This window comes from Thamnophis elegans, chromosome 4, assembly GCF_009769535.1.
Source record: "Thamnophis elegans isolate rThaEle1 chromosome 4, rThaEle1.pri, whole genome shotgun sequence".
Taxonomy (NCBI): domain Eukaryota; kingdom Metazoa; phylum Chordata; class Lepidosauria; order Squamata; family Colubridae; genus Thamnophis; species Thamnophis elegans.
The window spans coordinates 87676016-87699715 of NC_045544.1; the positions used below are offsets into that span (position 1 = coordinate 87676016).

At 40.5% G+C, this 23700-nt stretch overlaps 1 protein-coding gene across 1 annotated transcript; it reads right to left on the reverse strand.

Moving 5' to 3' along the window:
• Positions 1-3943: 3943 nt before the first annotated feature.
• On the reverse strand, positions 3944-21090 carry C4H1orf115 (chromosome 4 C1orf115 homolog). The gene is made up of 2 exons (XM_032215408.1): positions 20494-21090; positions 3944-5901 (listed from the first exon to the last, which is right to left on the reverse strand). The coding sequence occupies exons 1-2, from the start codon at positions 20785-20787 to the stop codon at positions 5782-5784; spliced, it is 414 nt and encodes a 137-aa protein (XP_032071299.1). The 5' UTR covers positions 20788-21090; the 3' UTR covers positions 3944-5781.
• Between the last annotated feature and the right edge of the window lie 2610 nt (positions 21091-23700).

Genomic DNA, 23700 nt, shown 5'->3' on the forward strand with positions numbered 1-23700 from the left:
CCCAATCAGATGTCATAATGGACCTTATGCGCATGCACACGCTCCCACTACTGAATCGGTAATGAAGAAAATAGGATACCATTACTGCTCCAAACACATTTGTCCAGATGTTTCTTTTGGTGTTTCTATTTGATCATTAACAAGAGGGCAACCGTCTATGGAGATTCTCAATCATCCAGGTCATAGTTGTCCCAAAGGTGTTTTTCTAGAAGGCAACTTTCTTCAGGTTTTTTTCTGAAAACATTTTACTTCTTAGAATTATTTTTGTAGAAATTATTACATTCCCCCCCCCCCGATCTCCTAAGGAGTGGTATAATTTTTAGAAAGGTTAGAATTTGGGCAGAGGGAAGTACTGTGCAAATAAGTGAGAGAAAATGGCAACGAACAAAAATGTATTCAACCCCGCCACCAATAAACAAGTAGTGGAACAGACAATAGAAATCTTATTTTATGGAAATAAAGGAGATGATAAAAATATCTGCACTTCCATTTATCATCTCCAGGGGAAATGCTCAGTGAGTCAAAACACTTTAACTGAACTCAGTGCAGTTATTCTGCAAGTAATTGGGCAATCATAGAATTAAAAATAGAACCATTAATAATAAATACCTGGAGAAGAAAACAGATTTGCAAAGATAATTGGTTTCACTTGCAGTTCTTGGGAAATCATTTTAGCAAGTATTACCCATTTTCAGCATCGGTTGTGCAAAATTACAGAAGGAATGATGTGAAGCTAGAGGTGGCCTTCACTGGCTGTGCCTGAACCGTGTATTATCCTAATTTTGTTATGCTCTATGGAGCCTGCCTTGTCAGGTGAACTCGGCATGGCTGGCAAAGCTCTTGGAGTAGGGGCTTGGAGAATAATTTAGTTAGGGCATGAGTAGGAGGCGGTGGCATCTAGATACTCCAACTAACAAACACAGTTCTCACCACAAAGGGAGGAAAAGGTAGGCAAATGGCTATGAAGTGACTGGTAGGTAGAGGAAGACTTGACAGCGGTCCTAGATTCTAATCCAGCCCGGCGATAATGCCATGTTACCAGTTCAGTAAATGAAGGTGCAAAAACAATTCTGGATGTATAGTTTCGATTAAAAAAAAAAAAATCACAACAGCACGCTGTGCCAGAGAAACATTTCCGCTTTTAATTGTTTCTGTAGAAACCCAGAAGGTTTTGATGAGTTAATTTAGGTTTCCCTTATCTTTTAGATAATGAAAGGGGCAGTAACATAAATATCAACATTCCTGTTTTCTCCTTGTGATAGGAGCTTTATTTTTGAAAACATTGCTGACATCAAAGCAAGCCTCTTCAACAAGAAGCTTAAAATAGAATTTTTCAACCTGTTTTAAAAATATATATTTTAATTGATTTTGTTTGGGGTGTATTTTTTGTAAACTCTGCAGAGCCAAAGGAATTGGAAAGTGCAGACATTTGTTGATGTAACAGCTTAGCCTATGTAATATTTCTTAAAGATTTTCTCATTCCCAATAGAATCTGGATTTTTCACAGTAGAGGGTGCTGAAGAGCAGTATAGAGATTTGAGCTTTCATAATAGAAATAGCTGCATCTCGTTATCCAGATAAGTATAAAATGCTGAACTTGGCTATGTATTTAGTGCATGTTCCATCTAACTACAGCTATAGTCTAATTTAAGATTTCACCATTGATTTCTACTTTTTAAAAAAGTAATATATCTTATTTCTCAGACATATACTGTGTTTCCCCCAAAATAAGACAGGGTCTTATTTTCTTTTGACCCCCCAAATATTGATTGGGTCTTATTATTGGGGGGGCTTATTGTTTTGGGGTTGCCGGGTGGCTGCTCTCTTGCGAGCGGGCGCCCGAAGAGCCAGGCACAGCCTCAGGAGCAAACGGCTCTGTTGCGCAACATACTAGCTATGAGGTGACCACGCTCACGACCAGCAACCCAGCCATCCCATTTTCCAGCCAGGCAGAGTGCCAGTGATATCCCAAAGGCACTAAGCTGTGTGGTGCTCTGCCCTCCCCCCTAGCTCCCGCGGCTTGATGCATTCGAGATACCCTTAGGTCAGTGCATGGCGCTCTGCCCGGCTGGAAAGGAAGATTGTGTGAGCAACTGTTCCATCCCCAGCTGGTGTGCCTCCCAACCTCACCATGCCCTGGCCCAGCTTTCCCTGCAGGGCCAGTGTGCCACCGTGGCACTTCGAGCATAACGTATTCTCCAGGTTGCAAACTACAGAGATCCACAGTCGAGTCTCTCGGCAGCGGCCGCTCTGGGAGTACGCTCTATAGTTGTGGGCTGGCTGAGGCAGAGCATACTCACAGAGCGTACAACCATAGAGCGTATTCTCAGAGTGGCAACTTTCGGAAGACTCGGCATCCTACCTCCGTGCTTTGGAAACCTCAGAAAAAGCCATGCGGCGGCAGCGGACGGTGGCGGCAGCAAAGGTGCCCTGGCTCTGAAGGGAGAGTTAGGCAATGGCATTGTGAGGCTGGGAGGTGCGCGAGCTGGGAGCTGAAAAGCTGCTTGCACAACCTCCCTCTCCAGCCATGCAGAGCCCCATTCACTGACCTAAGGGCATTCCGAAGGTGCCAAGCCGCAGGAGCTGGAGGGTAGAGAACATACGCTCATGCAGCTTAGCGATACCCCTAGGTCAGTGAATGGTGCTGTGCCCAGCTGGAAAGGGGGGTTGCCCTTCATCTGCTCGTGAGCGTGATCACCTCATGACGGCTGTGTAGTGCTGCTGCAATAGCGCAACACAGCCGTTCGACCCTGAGACTGTGCCCAGCTCTTCGGGAACCCGCTCGCAAGAGAGCAACCACCTGACAACCCCCCTCTCCAGTTGGTCACAGCACCACTCACCAATCTAGCGGTATCCTGAAGGCGCCAAGCAACACGAGCCTTTGCCCACCTCGTTCCTGTGGCTTGGTGCCTTCAGGATACGGCTAGGTTGGTGAGTGGCACTCTGCCTGGCTGGAGGGGGGGTTGTCCAGAGGGCTTATTTTCGGGGAGGGCTTACATTTTTGCCCACCCGAAAAAATGTGGCATGGTCTTATTATGAGGACATGTTGTATTTTCAGGGAAACACGGTAACCTGGAAAATTTATAAAGTAAACAAAGGCAGGGGGGAATGGGCCAAATAACAAATTGTGCCTTGTGATACAAACTATGTGGCTTATGCACTTGGGGCTGGCATCAGGATCGAAATATGAAGGGCCAGGTTTTGCACTGTGACATCACAAGGACATTTTGCATTGACCCAGAACACAATTAATCACGAATTAAACAAGTCCCTATTATGCTAGGCGGATTAATCAGATCATTTGGACAAGAATACCTAGAAACAGTGTGGACAATTATCATTATTCATGATAATTCTGTCATGCAGATGGCCTTGGGAGAAATATTCAGAAACTGTTACAAAAAACAAAAAGGGCAGAAGCATTCCGTAAACATTGGAAATTGAGAAAAATATCAGGAAGAGACTTGAACTGGCTAATCCCACCACTTGTCCCCCAAGTGATACTCTGGTTTTCCTATTTTCTATTTCTATCTGTTTGGGATATTCTCAAGTCAATCCCAACTCCTCTTTTCCTCACCCATCAGGAAATGGAGAACATCTCTGAGATTTGTAGATTTCATAGCTGTAAATGAACAGAATATTCCTAGATAATTGTTTGACTATCCATGCAACATTTGGAATGCACCTGTATATTCCATTGCAACTGATCATTTTAAACAATGTATTGATCAAAACCGAATGTATTAATAATGGTGGAAATGTATTGTTCTTTACTTGTCCTTCTTTTTTGGGGGTGGAATTCTTGAGATTGTAAGCTTGAGGAGGGAGACTGCCTCATTTCTTATGGATCTTACATCAATAACACTGGGAATTTTTTTGACTAAAGATGAGGAAGAGGGAAAGAAAGTAGACTAATATCATTCAACAAAGCCATGTATTCAAATTAATTGGTTAAATGTCTTTAATTTTCCTTTGTAAATCATTTTGTTAACAGATATGTTTATTAACAACCTAAACACAATACAGCCTTTAAACAGTTATACAAAATAAATTCTGAAACATATACTGAAAGCAGAGGCAAGCAAAAAAAAAGCATGGAAATGAATGTTATTTAAGCAGAAACATATCATTTGGGAATAGAAAAACTGGAATCTTTCCTCTACATAGATGAGAGAACTAGTTCATCCAGGCTGTTAGCCCAAGCTTCATACTTTTCCAGTGAGAGATACATCTGATTACTTTTGATTTCTGAACCATCTCATAAAGATAAATGTTATTAAATATTGTAATACAAATGTCTGTCCTACATAGGCAGGCAACATAAAATCCATCTATAAGAGATTTGGGCTGCTGCTGTAACAATTCCAGAGCTTGGACAATGAAGCAGAGCTATCCATGGCATTCATATACATTTGACATCTCCTTGGAAATTTTGGGTGAATTGAAGTCCCTACAGAGAGGAGTTTTCTCTCCCTTTTCTTAGAAACTAAGCCTTAGTTCCTCTGCAAGTATATTCCCAAGCAGCATAATTACTTTGGACTGGTAATTCAGTGTTGGCCTGTTGAGTCTCTTTCATCACTAGAGGGTTCTAGAGAAATGCTATCTATTCCAATAGCTCAGTGTCTCTCAACTTTGGCAACTTTAAGATGGGGGGACTTCACTCCCAGAATACTCAAGTAGAGCATCTTACAGAAAAACAAATGGGAAAGAGCAAAGACACAAATCATCTAGAAGGGTAAGCATACCTTTCACCTCTACATTAAAGCAATGAGGATAGAAGCTATTTTAGCAAAAATGCCTCCGTCTATGTCCCCTATAAAGAAGCAGATTGCCCAGAATCTCTGCTGAATGGTGAAAACCGAACCTGCTGTATCTCTGCTCTATTCATGTGGACTCTGAAACTGAGAGGACTATCGACCAGACACACTGAAGGACTCCACATTCTGATCTTTCAATACCATTCTCCTGATTTGCTCCCTCAGTCTCTGCTACACAGTCTTACCCCAGTCTTCTTCATCACTACTCTACTTGATTTTTAAAAAATACATGGGTGACAGTTCATTCCAGACAGTAAAACTGCAAGTTTCTTCACTTCATAAGGAGAGCCTATATTGGGTACTATATGAAAAATTCATGAACCATATCTGAATGTTTTTTTTGGGGGGGGGGAATTAATTTCTCTTTTGGAGTCCCCATTCTTCTTCAACCCTTCTTAGTTGGTCTGCTACTCACAATACTCCTCTGGTTGAACATACAGATGCTATGCTATTACAACCTTTCCTAACATGGCATTTTGGAGAAGCTTTTAGTGCTTGTATCTCAGATCATCGACCAGCATTTTGATGGCAATGTGGTCTTGCCAAAAAGGCAATTACTTCTCTTCTATTTCCTTAATTTCTCTCCACTTGCCTACTCTTTCTCCCACCATCTTTTATCTTTTCCTTTTTTCACCATTCTTTTGAATGGACTGATTAATTTTCCCCAAGAGTATTATATGTTTAAATCTGAACCAGTTAATTAGTTTTGTACCTTTGGCATTACATGTTCATTTTAATTGATTGATATTAAAGCACTTTGAGAATCATGAAAACTTGAAAACAGCTAAACGTTTTATAAAAAAACGCGCAACTGGATCAATTTTCCTTAGTCCTCCTTTGACAAATTGGGGCATTTACAGAAGATGAAGCATATATATGCAAAGAAGAAATTGCTGCACTCCTCAGTTGTGTTGCTGTTGTTGTTGTCTTTGTCCTCCTTGTCCCCCTCAAAAAGTAGTAAGATCTATCGTGCTGATGTACCCGTCCAAACAGCCAAGCCAAGTGGTGAAGTGTAGGCTCTGGCCAAACCCTGCAGGCCAAGGATCAAATAGCTGCATCCTTTCTGCAACACTTTGCCCACATTCTGAAAGTAGTAAAAGAATATTATTAGCATGAGGAAACAATTCACCTCCCAAAAACTCCAGTTTAACAAATATTTTTATAGCCCAAAGATTCCAGTTCTGCTCAGTCAGCACAATTCTCTGAGATTCTTAGAATGTCCAGTGGTTGGGGAGAGCAGGGTTGGATAGACACTTACCCAAGTAGTTCATTGAGTCAACTTGATTCAATCATTGTCTTTTAGGCCAATATATCTAACATCAGGATAAAATTGGGGTTATAGCTTGAACTGTTTTCATGCTGGTTTGTTCCAAATGGGACTTTAAATGCCTGAGCCATTGTTCATTATTCTCATGAAGTGTTGTTATGCATTTCATTTAAAGAAAAATCTTAAATATTTTTCTTTTTCTTCCATGCCTTCTTTTCAACTCAAATGGTTTCAGAGCAAATTACCAATAATGTAAACCAAGCAATAAATCAACAAAATCATAAAAAGGGTAAAGAAAGACAGATTAAAAAAAATCAGAGAGGAACAAATGTCAATTTCCATCCATCGGATTTTCTCCCAGAAAATTTCAATGCAAAACAAAAACAAAAACACAGGCATGATGTTCCTGGGCTAAATCTCATCAGTGAATATTGTAATGTTTTGCATTTTGAAATGGTTTTGAAAAGCTATGGATTTTATCACAACCAATAGCAGCCACAGGATCCTGGTGCTTTTGTCAGAATGATGAAATGCTGTTACATTGCAAGCTCCAGTCATGCGTGCAATATTGTGACACATGTGGAAAAGTGGTGAGGCTTGCTGTGATGCTTTCATTAGTCTGACTCTTGTTTTGCCTCCCCTAACCCCATTGATCCAAACAGTAGCTGGAAGCGGGGAAAGCAGCAATACAAACTTGTTTTAATATACACATGCAGATGCCCCACACACGCAAACATTGATTTCCCATTACAAAATATCACATTGCTTTATCAATACAGCTGGAAGGAGGGGGGGATGAGGACTTTCCTCTCCCCATTCCAGTCAAAACAATCAGTACCAATTTACAGGCAGGTTTGATTAGAACCTGAACAAATCAAAATGATATTTCCCTTTCCTTCTGAAGCTTTTAAAAAAGGAATTGTTAAATATTCTGTCAGTCATCTACTTTTAATCTATGTAAATATTAACATATTGTTTTATTGTGTCATTAAGGGCATGATTTCCTTAAAAGAGACAGGTAAATAGAAGAATCATAGATGGTACGAGGGACAAAATTAACCACCAGCCAAGGAAGGAACCCCCTGATTATCATCCTGACACTTAGCATTGCTGGTGTTGGACTGTGATGGGAGGGAAGGAGGGAGCCAAGGTGAGTTCCAAGAAAGGAAAATCCACAACCTCTGCCTCCCTTGATTCTACTCTCTGAGTAAAGGAGTGGGTAGGGCTCAGGAACAAAGGAGAAGCATTGGTGATCAGCGGTGGGTTGCACATTTCATTACCACTGCTTCGCTGTGTGCACGCCTGCCCGCTTCACGCATATATGAAGCAGACAAGTGTGCGCCTTCCGCACATGCACCTGGCATTCTACGCATGTGCTTTGCTTGCATGTGCACCTCCCATGCATACGCCTGGCCTGAAAAACATGCCTAAATAGGACAGCATAGAGCCGGTCTGAACCAGCTGAATACCACCTCTGTTGGTGATAGAATAACGTGGAGTGAATTTTAGGATACAACCTCTCCTGAATGGTAAATGTCTTTGGTAAAGTATATTTATCATGTTTAACTTGATTGACACATTTTTTTGAGATTTGCCAGAACACTGAACTATAAATCAATCAATAACAACAGGCTGGCTTTTCCTGTAACACTAAGCTACATAAAAATTGGTTGCTCAATTTGTGGTGTGAATACTGCCATAGTGAGATTCTTCTTTAGGAAGGCAGTGTTAAGAAAATCAGCTGTACACACCAGCGGAGCAAAAGACAGTGACACTTGCCTTTTAAAAAAATGTGCAATTGGGAGATTCATAACACGAGAATGTCTGTTTTGCCTTGTTATAGTGCTACTCCATTTACAGCATTTTGACAGAAGCTTTCTATATATTTATTGTACACAGACAAGCCTTAAGGTCAGCAGGTCATACAAAAGAGAGGGTATCGTAAAACAATCGTACAGGAAATGTCCTGATAGGCTTCAGTGGTGAGGAAATTGAGATATTGGCAACAATCAAGGGCAGTGCAAGACATCCTCTGTACTCATGGCATTTAACAATCCTTGCAATGTTTAAATAGCAAGGATTCAAAGAAAACATTTTTGTAGCCATGTAAAGGTGTGTCCGACGTCTCTTACTCTAATAGATAGTAGTGGAAGGACCCAGGAATGCTAAGAATGTATGAGAAAAACAATAGAAAAGCAGGGAGGGAAATTTAATGGTAAAGGAACAAGAAGGAAGAAAAATATTGAAGTAGGTTTATCCTTTTTAAAAAAAACCTAAGGTAGTCATGGATCAACATAACAATATCAGTACTGCAGCAATGATAGAAAAAGGGGGGGATACCATAGTAACATAATAGGTAGCAAGATGACAGAATATATATATCATATAAAAGGTGTGATATATAAGATATAAAAGATACAAAAGTATAAAATTTCCACAACACAAAACCACTATTTAGACAAAACTGCCATTGTTATTTTTTTTAAAAAAATAACCTTAACATGTAGATTTCGATTCCTATCAGCTAAGCCAACAGCAAAGGATTATGAGAGCTGTAATTCAGAAGGCCCAAAAGATAATGCCTGAACCTTTCTTTTAAAATAAGATGGATGTGAAAATACACAAGACCTGAAACATTCATAAAACATGCCGCTTCCTCCAATATAATCATCTTATAGATACATTAGATGGCTCCAGCCGATGGTGCAAATAACACAATGGAGAAAACCATTGAAATGGAATCCAAGCCATTGCCTTTAGCGTAAAAAACACAAGATCTAACAGCCTGGTGATCAGGTTCAAGATAGTAGCCACATGTAATTGCAAGCTCAACAGGAACCATCTCCTTTACTGTGACTTAGTTATTAGCTTATGGACTGTTCCCTGTTGCAAAAATGAACATAGGAAATTCAAGTACTTGATTAGAGGTAATATAAATAGTTTCTGTGAATGAATTTGCTGAATATGATCCAGTTATAGCACAAACCTAGAACTGAGGAGGAATTTCCTGACAGTGTGAACAATTAACCAATGGAACGGATTACCTTCTGAAGTTGTGGGTACTCAATCACTGCAGGTTTTTAAGAAGAGATTGGATAGTCATTTGTCCAGAATGGTACAGGATCTCCTGCTTGTGTAGACGACTAAGGTCCCTTCCAACTTTGCTATTCTGTTATTCAATTAAACTTTGCTTAGCTCTCTCATTCCAGAGTAGGGATAGAGAACTATTCTATCCAACATTCCCATTATTGTTCAAATTGAGCTAATTAATGTAGTTCAGCAATATTCTGAATATTTTGCAATACCCAGAGATTATTGAAAATCTCCTGGTTAACTGCCAATTGTAGGTGCTAACAGAAACAGCTTCATTCAGATATTTCTGTAATTAATAAAGCTAGGAGTATGAACTTGATATTCAAGAGGAAGGATAGGGAAAAACATTCAATTCTGATACATAGCACAAAACCCTGCACTGAGAATGAATTCTAAATTAAATATATTTCTTTCTCTAGATTCTGATTGGTGGATCTACAATACAAAGTACAGCCTACATCTAGAAATTTCCCTGCCTTTAGATTAGAGTACTGTATGCAAATATCTCCATACCTCTTTAAAATAGGAGTCCCATTTGCACATTACGGCAGTCAGGGGAATCTAAACATGCTGTGCAGAACTCTAAACAGTACAAATAACTTGCTTAATTAATCCAAGGGGAGTTAAAATGTAATCACACACGAACAATCTTTTGAGGGCTAACTCCATTTCCAGATTAATTAATCTTCTTGTATTGTGTGAATTACTTCTTGACCATTAGTTAACATTCCTTGGAAGAAGGCGGGGCTTAGCAGTGAGAAGACGGAGTTTCAGGCCATTCCTGAAATTCCCCTATTCCGGAGGAATTGGACGGGTCGTTTTCGATCCTAGCTGTCCTGGAGAGACAGTGAAGGTTTGGGGAGATCCAGTGACCTCAGAGACGTTCGCAGGTCTCAGGGGGGCTCGGAATTCAAGCCCTTTTGCCAACCATTTCTGGATTAGCTGTATGCTAACCGAAACTGCAGGTAGCCCCTAAGAATGGTAGAAGTTATTTCAACTGGTAAGCTGATTTTATTACTCAAAGAGAGATGGTCCGCATTAAAATCTAAGCTAATTGAAACCAAAGAACAGAAGAATCTAGCGGCAAATTGGTTTTTTTTTAATGGATTTATGGCTGGTGGTTACCCTATTTCTTAAATGTTTTGAATGCTGTTTACGTGGACAAAGGAAAGTTTACTTTACTTTAACACTCCCTCAGGCTCTCCTTAAGTGGGCTGTAAACCAATTTACTATAATTTGGCTTCTTATAACTTGACACTTTTACTGCTTGGCTGTGTTGGTCTAAGATCAGATAAGATTGCATAGCTCCCAGCGTGTCCTTACTTGCAAATATCTTCTGTGTCACATCACGGCGTCCATACTTGCTTCAAGTGATTCGTTTCAAATGATTTTTTCCGCTTTTCAAAAGTTGTTTGATACATATGAAAAATCTGAAAAAAACTGGACTATCTGTTGTCTTTAACATTAAAATATGAAGGAAAGAGTGAGAGCGTTGAATGTTTGAGTGCTCCTGAAATTCAAATGAAGAATGTCAGAAAGGAAGTCTCTCAACTTGCTGACACGTCGGGCGTCTGGTCTACTTCGGAGGCAGAAAGAGAAAGAGATACAACGCTTGAAAGAGGGGCAGCCACACAGAAAATTTATCTCAAAAGACAGATTGCAGGAGGAATGAGAAGCATTAAAGAATCTATACTTTACGAAACATTATTTGCACAATTTTCGATACCACCCTTGAAAATCAAAGACAAATTGAGTGGAACAAGCCAAGGACAACGTTATTACACCAGAGGCACCCTAAGCAAAAAGGTGCGAAGATATTTCTGTTTGGACTTGCTTATAAAAACGTTTGGGGAACTTGTTTTAAGAATGGCAATAGGACTAAGGAAGTTTTGCTATTGGAGAGACATAGGCTGATAGATTGAAGAATACAATTGAAAATTAGCTAAATCTAATTACTCTTATTTGTAATAGATATAGCTGAATAATAATTGATATTGATAGTAATGTATATAATGTGGAGTTGATATGATAAATAATAATTGGATATGAGAAAGGAAGGTTGGAAATATTTTTGGATTGTATACAAAGGTTATTAATCACAATAATTATCACTATTAAAAAATAAAATAAAATAGATACAGTTAAATGTTAATTAATATGGGGAAAATGTTATGATATATGATATAACTACATAAAGAAGGGAGAATGATAATAAACTATACTGCATGGAAGATGGAATTTTTGGTATTAAATATTATGGATGTTCAGCTAAAATAGGATATGAGGATTTGATGTTAATAGAGGATTTTACAAACAAGTAAATGAAATGTCAGCAGGTGTTATGGATTAATTCTTTGGCATAATTAAGGATGAAGGATGTTTAAATAACTGTAGTCAACTAAAAGTGGAGGTATAATGATGTTAATATGGTAAACATTTGAATTAAGATATTTGAATTAATATGAATTAATGGAAGAGATGCACCAAAACATGTTGTAACCAGCTGATATGCTTTTTTTATATAATATATACCTGTGTTCTTTTTTTTGTTTTTGTCTTTGTTTTTGTTTTTGTTTTTTGTTTTGTTTTTTCTTCCCTGTCTTGTCTTTTGTTCTTTTTGTCTTTTTTTTATTTTTTCTTTTCCCACTGGTGTGGGCATGTATTGTTTCAGATTATTATTCTTATTAATATTTTTAAATACCGTATATACTCGAGTATAGGTCGATCCGAATATAAGCCGAGGGACCTAATTTTACCACAAAAAACTGGAAAAGTTATTGACTCGAGTATAAGCCTAGGGTGGGAAATGCAGCAGCTACCGGTAAATTTCAAAAATAAAAATAGATACCAATAATGTTTTTGAATATTTATTTCAAAGAAAAACAGTAAACTAGCTCTGTAAGTGGAAAAGAGGGTCAATAAAAACAATATGGTATCAACAATAACTTTAAAAGTACAAAAACCTTAGCTCATTCAGCAACCAAGCTAAAACACAAGAGTTAAAATCCTTCAAAACTCATAGGCTCATAATATACATTCTACCAGTGTCCTGCCTGTGCCCATTGAATATACAACCTGCCCTGTGTCCATTAATTACAGCCTGCCATTGCCCATTGAATAACATATACAGCCTGCCTGTGCCCATTAAATATACAGTAGCCATTGTAAAAATTTGCTCTGGATAACAAATTATTATCACACAATACCGGTGTATTCAATGAAATACTTCACTCACCTCATGATTAAGGTGACCAGATTTTCAGATTGGTAAAGAGGGACACCTTTGACCGGGGGGGGGGGAGGGAGGGAGCTGGCCACGGCGGTTACTGCCAGCCCACGGCCTTGCTAGGGACGTCTGGTCACCTTAATTATACACATCCTCTCTCTCTCTATTCACTATGTCACGGCACACTAGTGTGCCACGGCACAGTGGTTGAAAAACACTGGTCTAAGAGACAACATGCACTGCAACAGAAGGAGTGTTCCCATAAAGCTAAGGTTTTCAGGACCTACAATTTTACCATCCAAAACAAGAGTGTCAGCATCGGTGTGCACAGAGTATAAGGACATCCCAGCAGCTCTCCCATTCATTCCCCAAAGGATTCCCAATGACCCCATAAAACATTAAAAAACCATTTTTACCATGTTCACACTCTTCCCTACCTATAAATACACACAGTGCTACAGTAATGCTAAGGGTCAGCAACTGTCACAAGGGCTTATAGACAAAACAGCTGAAAGAAAGGGGATCCGAGGTCAAGTCTGACTACCCCCAAAATGATGAATCAGCAGATTATCTGTTTGGGTCCCCCTTTTTCCTTTCCTCCCCTTAACCCTAGTTAGCCCCCATTCCTTTTTTTGTGTGTGTGTCTGTGTGTGTGCAGAGCATACTTATGGGTGACCTCATGTTGATGAGTCAGCAGTGTCTGGACTCTGCACACAGAAGGCTGCAGCCAGCAGATACAAGGGGGTAATTCAGTCCACCTCATCCCTTTGTAAAACACCCCCCACCCCCAGCCGCTCTGTGAAACACCCCCCACCCCCAGCCGCTCCTCAGCCCCACCCGTTCCCAGACACCTGATGAGTCAGCACTACTTGCCCAGATGGGGACAGCGCACCCAACGCTTAGGTAGTCCGAGAAGAAGCGGGGAAGGGCCCCACTTCTTCTTCTTTCCACCCCACCTCCGCAGAAGGAAAACTCAAAGCATCACGGCGATCCCGGGAAAAAGAGGCGAGCCGGGGAGCGGCGGCATTTCTCTCTCTCTCCCTCTCCCTCTCTTTGCCGCGACCTGCCGCCGGCGGGCAACAAGGACGGCCACCCACGCCGCAGATCCACGTCCAGCAGGGAGGAGGAGGAGGGAAACCCACCCACCTGTCAGCCACGGGAGAAAGGAAGTCGGCGAGCGGAGGAAAAGACGGGGGAAAAGGAAGCTCGGCGGGTGAAATGCGGTCCCCGCCAGGATCTCACCTCGCCCTCTTAGCCTCCCCACCCTTGACACACATGCACGCACACGCACCCTCCGCCTAGCCCGCCAGAACATTCCCGGGTGGGAACAGCCGGGGGTGGGGGGAAGAGAGAGAGAGAGAGACGCGATCGCGTTCCCGGCAGTCCAGAGCAGGAGGCGCTTTTTTCCAAAAATAAACACAGTGGATCATCTATCTCAGTGTTTCTCCACCTTGGAGACTTGAAAGTGTGTGGACTTCAACTCCCAGAATTCTGGGAGTTGAAGTCCACATATTTTCAAGTCTTCAAGGTGGAGAAACACTGATCTATCTAATTAATATAATTAGTTATAATTAGTTGGGAGGGAAAAGCGCTTGGTGCAAAGAAGGACTTTCTTTCAACCAGCGGAACCCCCTGGCGCAATCGGGCTGCGATTGGCGGCCGTCCTTGCTACAATCCGCGCCGAGCTCTGATGAGGGGGAAATTAGATTCCGGCTGATGCGGCAGGGGCTGTGCTGGTGGGGACGGGTGGAGGGGATGGGACTTGGAGTCCTACCATCTTGGCGAGTGGGGAGTCTCATCCCACCCCGCCCCGCCCATCCCCGCCAGCGCAGCCAGGCTGCGATCGGCGGCCGTCCTTGCTACAATCCGCGCCGCCCGCCTCATCAATGGGGTAAAGTCCTTACGTCCAGCTCTCATGCGGGCGTAAGGAAAGTCCTCTCTTTCCCCCTCATCAGAACACAAGCCCGGGAAGCGAGTGGAAGTTCTCTGCGCGACTGAAACGGAAGCCACGGCAGGAGAGTGAGGCTGCTGCCGGCCATTTCACCTCGCGCAGAGAACTTCCACTGGGTCCCGAAATGGAGGAGAAAAAGGGGCGCCCCTTTTTCTCCTCCATTTGGGCAAATTTTTCACTGACTCGAGTATAAGCCGAGGCAGCTTTTTTCAGCCCAAAAAGTGGGCTGAAAAACTCGGCCTATACTCGAGTATATACGGTAATAATTACAGTCAAATGAAAATGGATATATGATGATGGTGTTATGTATGAATATTTGAGTTAAAATGCTCGAGTTAACATGAGTTACGTTTGTTGACTGTGGAGGAGATGCACGAAAGTTTATTTGTGACCGACTGACACACCCTCTATAGCATGTAAAGAAAGATGTTGTACTTGTTTTAAATTAAAAAATTTAAAAAAAAATTAATTAAAAAAAAAACATTCCTCAATCCTAAAACAATATTCCTAGTGTTTCTTAAAGTTTTTCTCTCTCAGGACTCTTTCCCACTTTTAAAAATGATGGTGGACCAAAAGAGTTTTTGTTTGTATGGGTTTTATTTATCGTTATTTACTGTACCTAAAATGATGCATTCACTGCTGTTACTTCTTCTCATGATTGTTTGATGGGATATTATTCTTCAACACAAGCTGGCAAATAATTTTGATTTGGCAAACTCCTAATAGGAAGTTGGAGAACTCCCAGGGGTCTTAGGATCATACTTTAAGAAATTCTAGAAACCCTTCTGCCTTGATAGTTTTCATCCCACACAACAAGTAAAAGGGGGGGAGCAAAGGTTGAGGGTATTTGCCCTTTCCAAATAGAAAGATTAAAAGAGCAGGAACTTGGGTAGCAAATATGTCAGCTGCCCGGTATCCTATCAATAGCTTGAGGATTTAAAATAATGGTTGTGATATGGCAGATCAAGCTATCTATTATCATTGCTATTGGTAAACAAAGATGAATCTGTTGAATGAAGAAGGAGGTGCTTGGGTTTTCTCCATTGTACATACTCAACTATGATAAACTGTCCATGAAGGGATACTAAAATATAGGTAGATATATCCTCCAAATGGTTCTATTTGCCACTATCTTTTCTTCTGTTCAAAGTAGAGAAATCTGAAGACTTCATTGATCTATATAAAAGTTGATCATATATAAGGTACAATGACACTTTCTTCAGTCTAGCTCAAGAAAGTGACTGAAGCTTCAGTTTTAGAAGCAATTGTGTGCCACAGGAAATGCTTAAGCACAGCCTGAACAATGAAGCCCTGATCTCAGCAAGGAGCAAAGTAGTGTTCTAAGAAATGACATGCCTTTCTTTTGTGGTTACTTCCATACAAAGTACAGCAAAAGTTTTGAAGCAGGACATGAATATTTTATCAAGAGCATGAGCATACAAAACCACAGAACTCAAATCGTTTTTCTTTTGGTGGTTACAATGGCTAAATACAATTGCATACACCAAGCCTACTATCTTCACTATGTGAGTCAAAATGTTGGATTCAGCTGATCGCTACAATAGAGTGGGCAATCCCCGAGCTTCAGGGATCCCCAGCTCCACTTACTTTGCAGCTCTCGGGGCTTCTGAAATCACAAGCTGTGGCATGATTTTCAAGCAGAAAATGTCAACATTCCAAGTAATGCACCCACAGAAAGCAGAACTCTGAGGCAGGCAAATTCCTCAAAGAAAAATTCAGGAAATCTATAGTAGCTTAATATGGCTGAATGGCAAAGAAACACCCAAGAACATCTGCTTCTCTAAACCAAAATTTAAACAAAAATTAGAAAACTCTGGGTTACCCACTTGCCATCATTGCTTTGTCAACTGTACTCTCCAGAAAATACTAACGCAGCCACCAGGTATCAAAAACTGTGCTTCACAAATTGCAATGATCATGGACAACCCCATATCTGTTATGAAGGCTTTTTCAGCCTGGTGCTCTGCAAACCCTCAAAATCTTGGCCATAGTAGCTAAGACAGGCTGAGCTGAATAACTATATGAAAGATATCACGTTGCCCAAAGATGCCTTAAAATTGTTCTCTCATTACTTTTTTTTATTTCACTGAATGATGATCAGGGTGAGAAAAACATGTGGTCTTCTAAGTAGTGAACAATTACTAAGTAGAGCACACAATTCATATCATTTTTTTACCATTGGTTATGCTGACTAGACCTGAAAGACATTAGACTTCAACAATATTTAATATATTACACATGGATCATCACTAGAGCCAAACTCACATTTCTAGCCCAAGCTGAGAAGTTCAGTGGGTGATCTCAAGTCTTCATTATCTCTCAGTCTGCTTGGTAGACCTTAAGCTTCCAAAGGCTTGTAAGGGATAACAAGACAGGAATAAAGTGCCCTAAATTTCTTGGCTACAAGGAGCCATATGAATGGAAAAATTAAATAAACAGCAGGAATAAAATGTGAAATGGCTTCTCAAGCAGTAATAAGTTAATGCTGATGCATTCTCTAAATTGCCATCTAGAAGCTGTTCTGAAAAGAAATGTTGTCTGTTTTGCTGCTATTGTGGGAGGAAGATACACACTTTCTGCTAACTTGAAGCACTGACAAAATTAAGGTGCCAAGAAAAAAGCAACAGAAAGATAAAAAAAACATCTGCTGTCATATGGATTTGCTTAGAATCTTTTCCATACAGAAATGACACATCCCTCTATAGATCTCTAGGTAAACATCAACTTCACTTTCACACTGATTAAAATAATTTCTTTTGAAGAGGAAAAAAAAAACACCAGCCAACTCCCACGCTGGATATAACAAACTCTTTGTTTTTCAGAGATCATCCTCATTCTGTTGCAGGGCTCCACAGAGTATCTAAAACATCTCATATGCCAACTCAGATAAATAAAACCGCATAACATATTTATTTAGACCTTACTGTCTCTACACTGCAATACACTTTGTGTTGTTCACTGGAAAAAGAAAATTAGGTTCCCATATCTTAGGAGCATACAATCTAAATAGACATCCCTTCCTTGGCTCTACTATCCTTGCATTCTTTTGGAAGAATAATTCATTTTGTAATTCTTGTTCATCCCTGATTTAGCAATGGTTATTCTACCAATATTTTCACCTATTTTACTTTTTTCTTCCGTGTTGCATGATTTTGTCTCCACTCATCTCTGATTCTTCCATAATCACCATTCACTGAAGCATAATATGCATCAGCATCTGAGACACTTTTATTTTCATATATATCTACAGCACCTTCTGATAATACTTTCATTCCTAATTAAATCTACATCTGTAATTCACATGACTAGTCTTCTAAAGCATCTGAACTGCAAAGGTTTTAATGCAGGAGTAAACAATTCCTTGATATGTTTGGTTTTCCTTTATTATGGCAGAAAGTTTCATAGGCTTTATTGTATTGGTGGAGACTTGTGAAGACTTTGTTGCTGTCTCTCTCTGTATTGTGAATATAGTTGGTCTGTTTATTTGTGAATGCAGAATCTCTGTGTCTGTTGTGAATGCAGATTGCATGCCAGACATCAGGCTCATACTCACATCTCTGTGAATGGTAACTTTCTGTCGTGCACACTCTCAGGGCAGACCCACACTTTATGCCTGGCCCATTAAGAGTACTGTTCAAGCTACTCACCCCTTCCTGCCCACAGGATTGGATGAAGTTATCCTATTATTCCCAGCCTTTTGAAAATGCATTCTGCAGGCATGTTCTGCTGCTTCAATTCAAAACTATTTTCCAACCTGACATTTCTTAAGCCCTTCGGAGCAGATGGTAGCCAACACTTAGTCCTGTTCTAGTAGGAGCCCCAACCATGATTAGCGGCAGTGCTTGGATACTCCAGTGATCACCAGTGGATCCCAGGTTGCTATGTCCTCTCCCAGTCACCAGTCTCCATGACTTAGTAATGGCTTTAAGTCAATGAACAATCCACAGTCCTAGAAGCTCATGCTCTTTTCAATCCTTATATCCCCCAATGGCGTCCTTTCCATTTCTGGCCCAGGCTGAGTGAAGTCAGCTTCTTTTGCTTTCCTCCCTCTGCTTATAGGGCTGCCAACCTCCCCTTCCCTTTATTTTTCAAATAATGTTGCTACTTTGTTTCTCTAAAACTGGATTAACAATTTGTGCTTTCCACAGAGTTTCTGGGAGCAAAAAACCCACAACCTTTTCCTTGTTATTGTATCATTTAAAACTGTAGTATAAATATATTGGGGGGGGAGTCCACATAAGTGTCAAAAGAAATAATGTGTGAAGGAGTTTGAAGGCATTTATGTGGGCAAAAAAACGAGAAAGCAAAGGCAAGGCAGGAGAAGTGATGGAAAGAAAAGCAACCACTGATAGATACAGTGAAATCTGCCTTTCCTTCCTGGGTGGAAGGGTAAGAAACAGGAAATGATCTGCCTGGTCTTGCATAGTCTTTTACAGGTAGACCTCACTTAGTGACTGCCCTGCTGAATGACTGTTCAAAGTTACAAGGGTGATGAAAAAATAACTTTAGACCGTTCTTCGCATTTATGACCATCACAAAATTCTCAGAGTTACGTGATTGTGCATTTCATGGCTGGCTTTCAATGAACAGAATCAATGGAAAAGCTGACAGTACAATTGCATATCCTGATCATGTGATGCCTTGCTTAATGATCTCAGATGACTCACTTAGTGACCAACCGAGAACTGATGTCATCAGTTGCAGTCCCTTGAGGTTTCATTTCATAACTGCATCACTTAGCAACTTAGTTGCTGACCCCAATTGTGGTCGCTAAGCGAAGACTAACCTATACTCACCATTAAGGTGAATGAAGCAGTGTCCAATAACAGGAGACTCTAAGAGGCACCAACAAGGAGTCGGAGAAGAAAGCTAAGTTCTACATAGTATCCTTCATAGGACTTACGTCACTGAATCAAGGAAGGCATAGTAATGATGGGAAGACCGTAACAATGTCAAGAATTTCTAAGTTCCAGAGATCACTGCAGTTAACAGGATTGAAGATTTGTCCTTTTCTTCTTGTCTCTGAAATAGATTATATCCTAGAGTGGCTTTAAAAAGATCTTTCTAAAAACTCAGTCATCATTTCACTTGTTATCATCCTGCAAACACATAAGGCAGGGGAGGCGAAAGAAAGATAAAAACGTTAGAGGTGAGTAAGCCTTCATCCATGTTGGGATTGATTCATATCTAACCATCACCCTTTTCTTTGTGCATGTGCCAAAAATAGGAAGGAACTAACTCAAGACATGACTGCAATCCCAGCTATCCAGTGACCAATCTTTTTTACAGAGATTTTTAAAATGTTTGCTACAATTGAGCAAATTATCCATTATTATATATGTTGCAGATCTGCCAGGAGTGTGTGTAAGTTTGCCCTTGGGAGAAGTTGGCTCAGTGGATTTACAAGATGACCAGCTTACTGTGGAAGATGATACTAGTTAACAATTCCAAAAGGAAAAAAATAAATTTCAGCATCTAATGAGTTTTCAAAAGCTATTTAACTTCACAATCTTTTCCTTTACAAAGTAACAAACAAAAGGAAGGAAATTCTTTCACTTGAACTCCCCTATGGAACATCCGCTTGGAAAGTGAACAGAAAGTCTGACTGGCCACACCTTACACACACACACACACACAAACACACACACCTTCCTCAGAAGGCTTCTTTCAAAGGCCATCCAGTCCAAGACGTGTCAGTCACAGTTCTCTGGGAGGCTCCACACATTCACCTCGGCTATGCGAAGATGGGGAGGGGGTTTGTTGGTCGGGACTTCAGTCCTGACCACCCAGTGACTATTCTTCTGATACCCCAAATCTTCCTTTTCTCCAAAACACCTGACAGCAGGACAAGATGCAATGGATAGAAGTTAATCAATGAGAGAAGCAACTAAGGGGAAATTTGTTGACAATTAGAACAATTAATCAGTGGAACAACTTGCCTCCAAAAGCTTTTGAATGCTCCAACGGTGGAAGTTTTTAAGGCGGGACAGCCACTCATCTCCTGCTTGAGCAGGGTGTTGAACTAGAAGACCTCCAAGGTCCCTTCCAACTCTGTTATTCTGTCTTGCTCCTCTGCCAAAGTGCCCGACCACCCTAAGTCCCGCGTGTTCAATCTTACCTTGCCGTATTTTTTAAGTCTCTTCTTGCGCGCCTTACTTGCGCGCTCCGTTTTCCTTGGCGGCAGTGGCTGCTGCTCGCCGTCCCAAGCGAGAGGCTGGTAGTTGTCCGGCAGGACGGCAAAGGCCACCGTTTTGGAGGCGCAACCAACCAGCTCCTCTGCTTCAGGCTGGCCTTCGGGAACCGTCGGGGCCTCCACTTCCCGCCGTTCCTCCCGCTCGAGGATGGAGACCTTGTCCTCCGCGGGGCTGCGCCTCCGTCGGAATTTGGCCCTCAGAGCGCCCGCCACGGGCATCGCGTCGAGGGAGAAAAGCGGGGGCTCTTTCGAAGCCTTTCCTCCCTGTACCCCTCGAAACAGGCCCCAGAAGTCCCCTTCGCAACTGAGCCCGACAACAGGTGGAGCTCCAGGAGACAGGCGAGAGCGGGCTTCTGTCGGGTCCCGTCGCAGGAGACGGGGAGAGGCGGCAGCGGAGGGCCCTTCCCTGCTCTGGGCAGGGATTTTGCCAGCGTCTCTTCCAGAGTTCAACGTCCAGCCTCGCGTTGCACTGTTGACACTGCCAATCAGCGCAGCCTTGGCGGCTCCTCTGGGCTTCCAGTGCCTGGCCGTGCGCAGGAATGCAGCGCTTCAACTTGTATAAACAAGCCAGGAAGGAAAGGCCGGGCCTTTAAAAAAAAAAGGCATAATGTCCGGTAGCTGAAACCTCTTTTTTTCATCGGATACTAAAAGCTTTAGAGTAGGAAAAGTTGCGGTTCCAATCCCGCCCCCGTTTGCTTTTGAACCTTTGGCTATGTAATCTGGTTTCAACTTTGTAATATAAGTAAAAGTAGAATTAATAAGATTAGGTAATTAAAAGTTAAGAATCCATTTTAGACTATCCCGTTATAAAGGCTTACTTGAAAATAAAGAAACCCGTTTCTCAGTTCAGTTTAGAAACAAGAGAAGTGGAGTTCTTATGTCTGGAGACAGCAGGTAAGCCTTCCTAGGTGATCATGAAAGCCCCAATTCACAAAGCATTAGGTCGATTTACAATGAGATTTTAGAAACCTTTAATGGCTTATTCTGCAGAAGCTGCTGCTTTGAAGGTCCTTTTTCAGTCAAGGTGGCTATGGAGCCAAGTCAAGAAATACAGTGCCACAAATACTATTTCCTTGCCATTTCCCCTCACTATTAGCTTTATCTCTTCTATGTATCTGTGGTACCTGTAAATTGTATATATATTTGCTGTCTTCTTTCCTCTAATAAGTAACCTTATTGATTTCATCAAAAGAAAATACGATCCAGTTAATATTTAAAATATGAAGAACCTCATGAGTGACTTTTAATATGTTCTCTTGATTTTCTGACAGTATGGAAGTATTGCAATTTTTTTTAATTTCTTAAGTTTGATTTCTTAAGTACCAGATAAGCTCCTGATACTTGCTTTATTGGAAAATTTATTGAATGAAGCAATACAAATTTATTGCTTTTATTCAACGTTATATTCACCTGTCCAGTTTAACCTACATTTTTACTGTTTTGGGTGGTTTGTTATCCAAATGCTAAACAAGACCACTTAGATTCTATATTGAGGAATGTGCTACATCTGCTGATACTTTCATGTTTTTGGACTGCGCTTCGCTTCCTTCATTTCCAGTAATTTGTCCATGTTATATGGATTTGATGATAGTTCAAATAAAGGTTTTAAAATATTCTTATCCAGGTTGTAGATTGTTTACTCCTGTTAAGTGCTTCTCTTCTGAAAATATCAAGAAATCAAATTATTCTTAATTGACTTGATTTTGACAAATTTTGTCCTGATAAAATTTAACTTAATTACAGAGAGAAAAAGAAGTATATTTATGAAACAGGAGGTCCTGTTAACAGGAGGTTAGTAATTGTACAATGGCTAAACTAGACCTGCAATTAATCCACATTCTATTTATTATGCAACAGACAGACTAGGGAAGCCTTAGCAGCCATTCCCACCACTTTCTATTTACATAACAAACAAACCAAGAGGCTGGTTAATTGAATTCATATAATCAACACTCAAGCTTAATTTAGCTCTCATAAAAGAACTCAGGGGAGTAAAAAAAAGAAGAGAAAGATTTGGAATAAATACCACCATTCTTTTTCAAATTTCTAGTGTGTACTTTTCATGCAGACTGCAGAGATTTATAATCATGTTGCTTTCTGAATTCCCAATTGTCATCCAGCAGAATTCAGAGTTTGAGATATATCAATACACAGTATATATAAGAAATTCATAATACTGTGCTATGAACAAACTTCCCTGGCTTTAGGGTTCTATCTTATATTGTGTGCTATGATTGTTTCTTTAGTTATATATCTTGTTTGCAGAAGTTGATTTGCAAACTTCTGATTTCTTCAGACACAGTTACTATAGGAATTCAATATAGAAGATCAAGTATTATTTCATGCCTCAATGTCCAACTGCATTAGAATTTCCAAGTACTAAAATATCAAAAATTATACATCCCACTCAAAGCAATAATTAGAAAAAGGAGTTGTTTCTGATGCTTATTGCAAGAAAATGTCTACATACTGTATATTCTGAAATTGTATGAAAATACATAGACCTGATCCCTTGACTTAAAAATAGTTTAAAAGAACAGTTGGCATCCGCAGATGAACTGCAAGTTCCTTCTGTATAGCCCCGAGTATACCATTTGATGGGTTTCTGTACAGGTAGTCCTCAACTTACCATCATTTGTTTAGTGACCAAAGTTATGACAACACTGAAAAAAGTGTTTTACAAACATTAAATGGTCTTCACTCTTATGGTCATTGCATGTTGTAGCATCCCTGTAGTCATGTTATCAAAATCTGGTCATTTAGCAACCAGCATGTATTTACGACAGTTGAGTGTCCTGGATGTATCACATGATCACCATTTATAAACTGCCCAAGGGGCTTCCAACAAGCAAAGTTAATGGGGGAAAGTCGGATTCACTTAATGACTGCATGATTCACTTAACAGCGGCAGCAAAAAAAGATCATACAATGTGGCAAAGCTGACTTAACAATTGTGTTATTGGCATGAAAGCATTTTCAATCGATGGATGTAGAATATTCACAAATCTAAACTTCTCTGCTGCAACGTATGAAACTGTTGTCTTCCCTCCCCTTTCTCATAATTCCTTTCCAAACTACATCCAGTACAGATTGCTAGATAAATAATAAGGCAACATGTTTGATAGTATGGAG

Excerpts from the sequence above, each read along its gene's own strand:
- C4H1orf115 (XM_032215408.1), bottom strand. The coding sequence starts at position 20,787 with ATGCCCGTGGCGGGCGCTCTGAGGGCCAAATTCCGACGGAGGCGCAGC. Across the intron at positions 5,902-20,493 it reads GACTTAAAAAATACGGCAAG|AATGTGGGCAAAGTGTTGCA; the intron begins GTAAGATTGAAC and ends TACTACTTTCAG.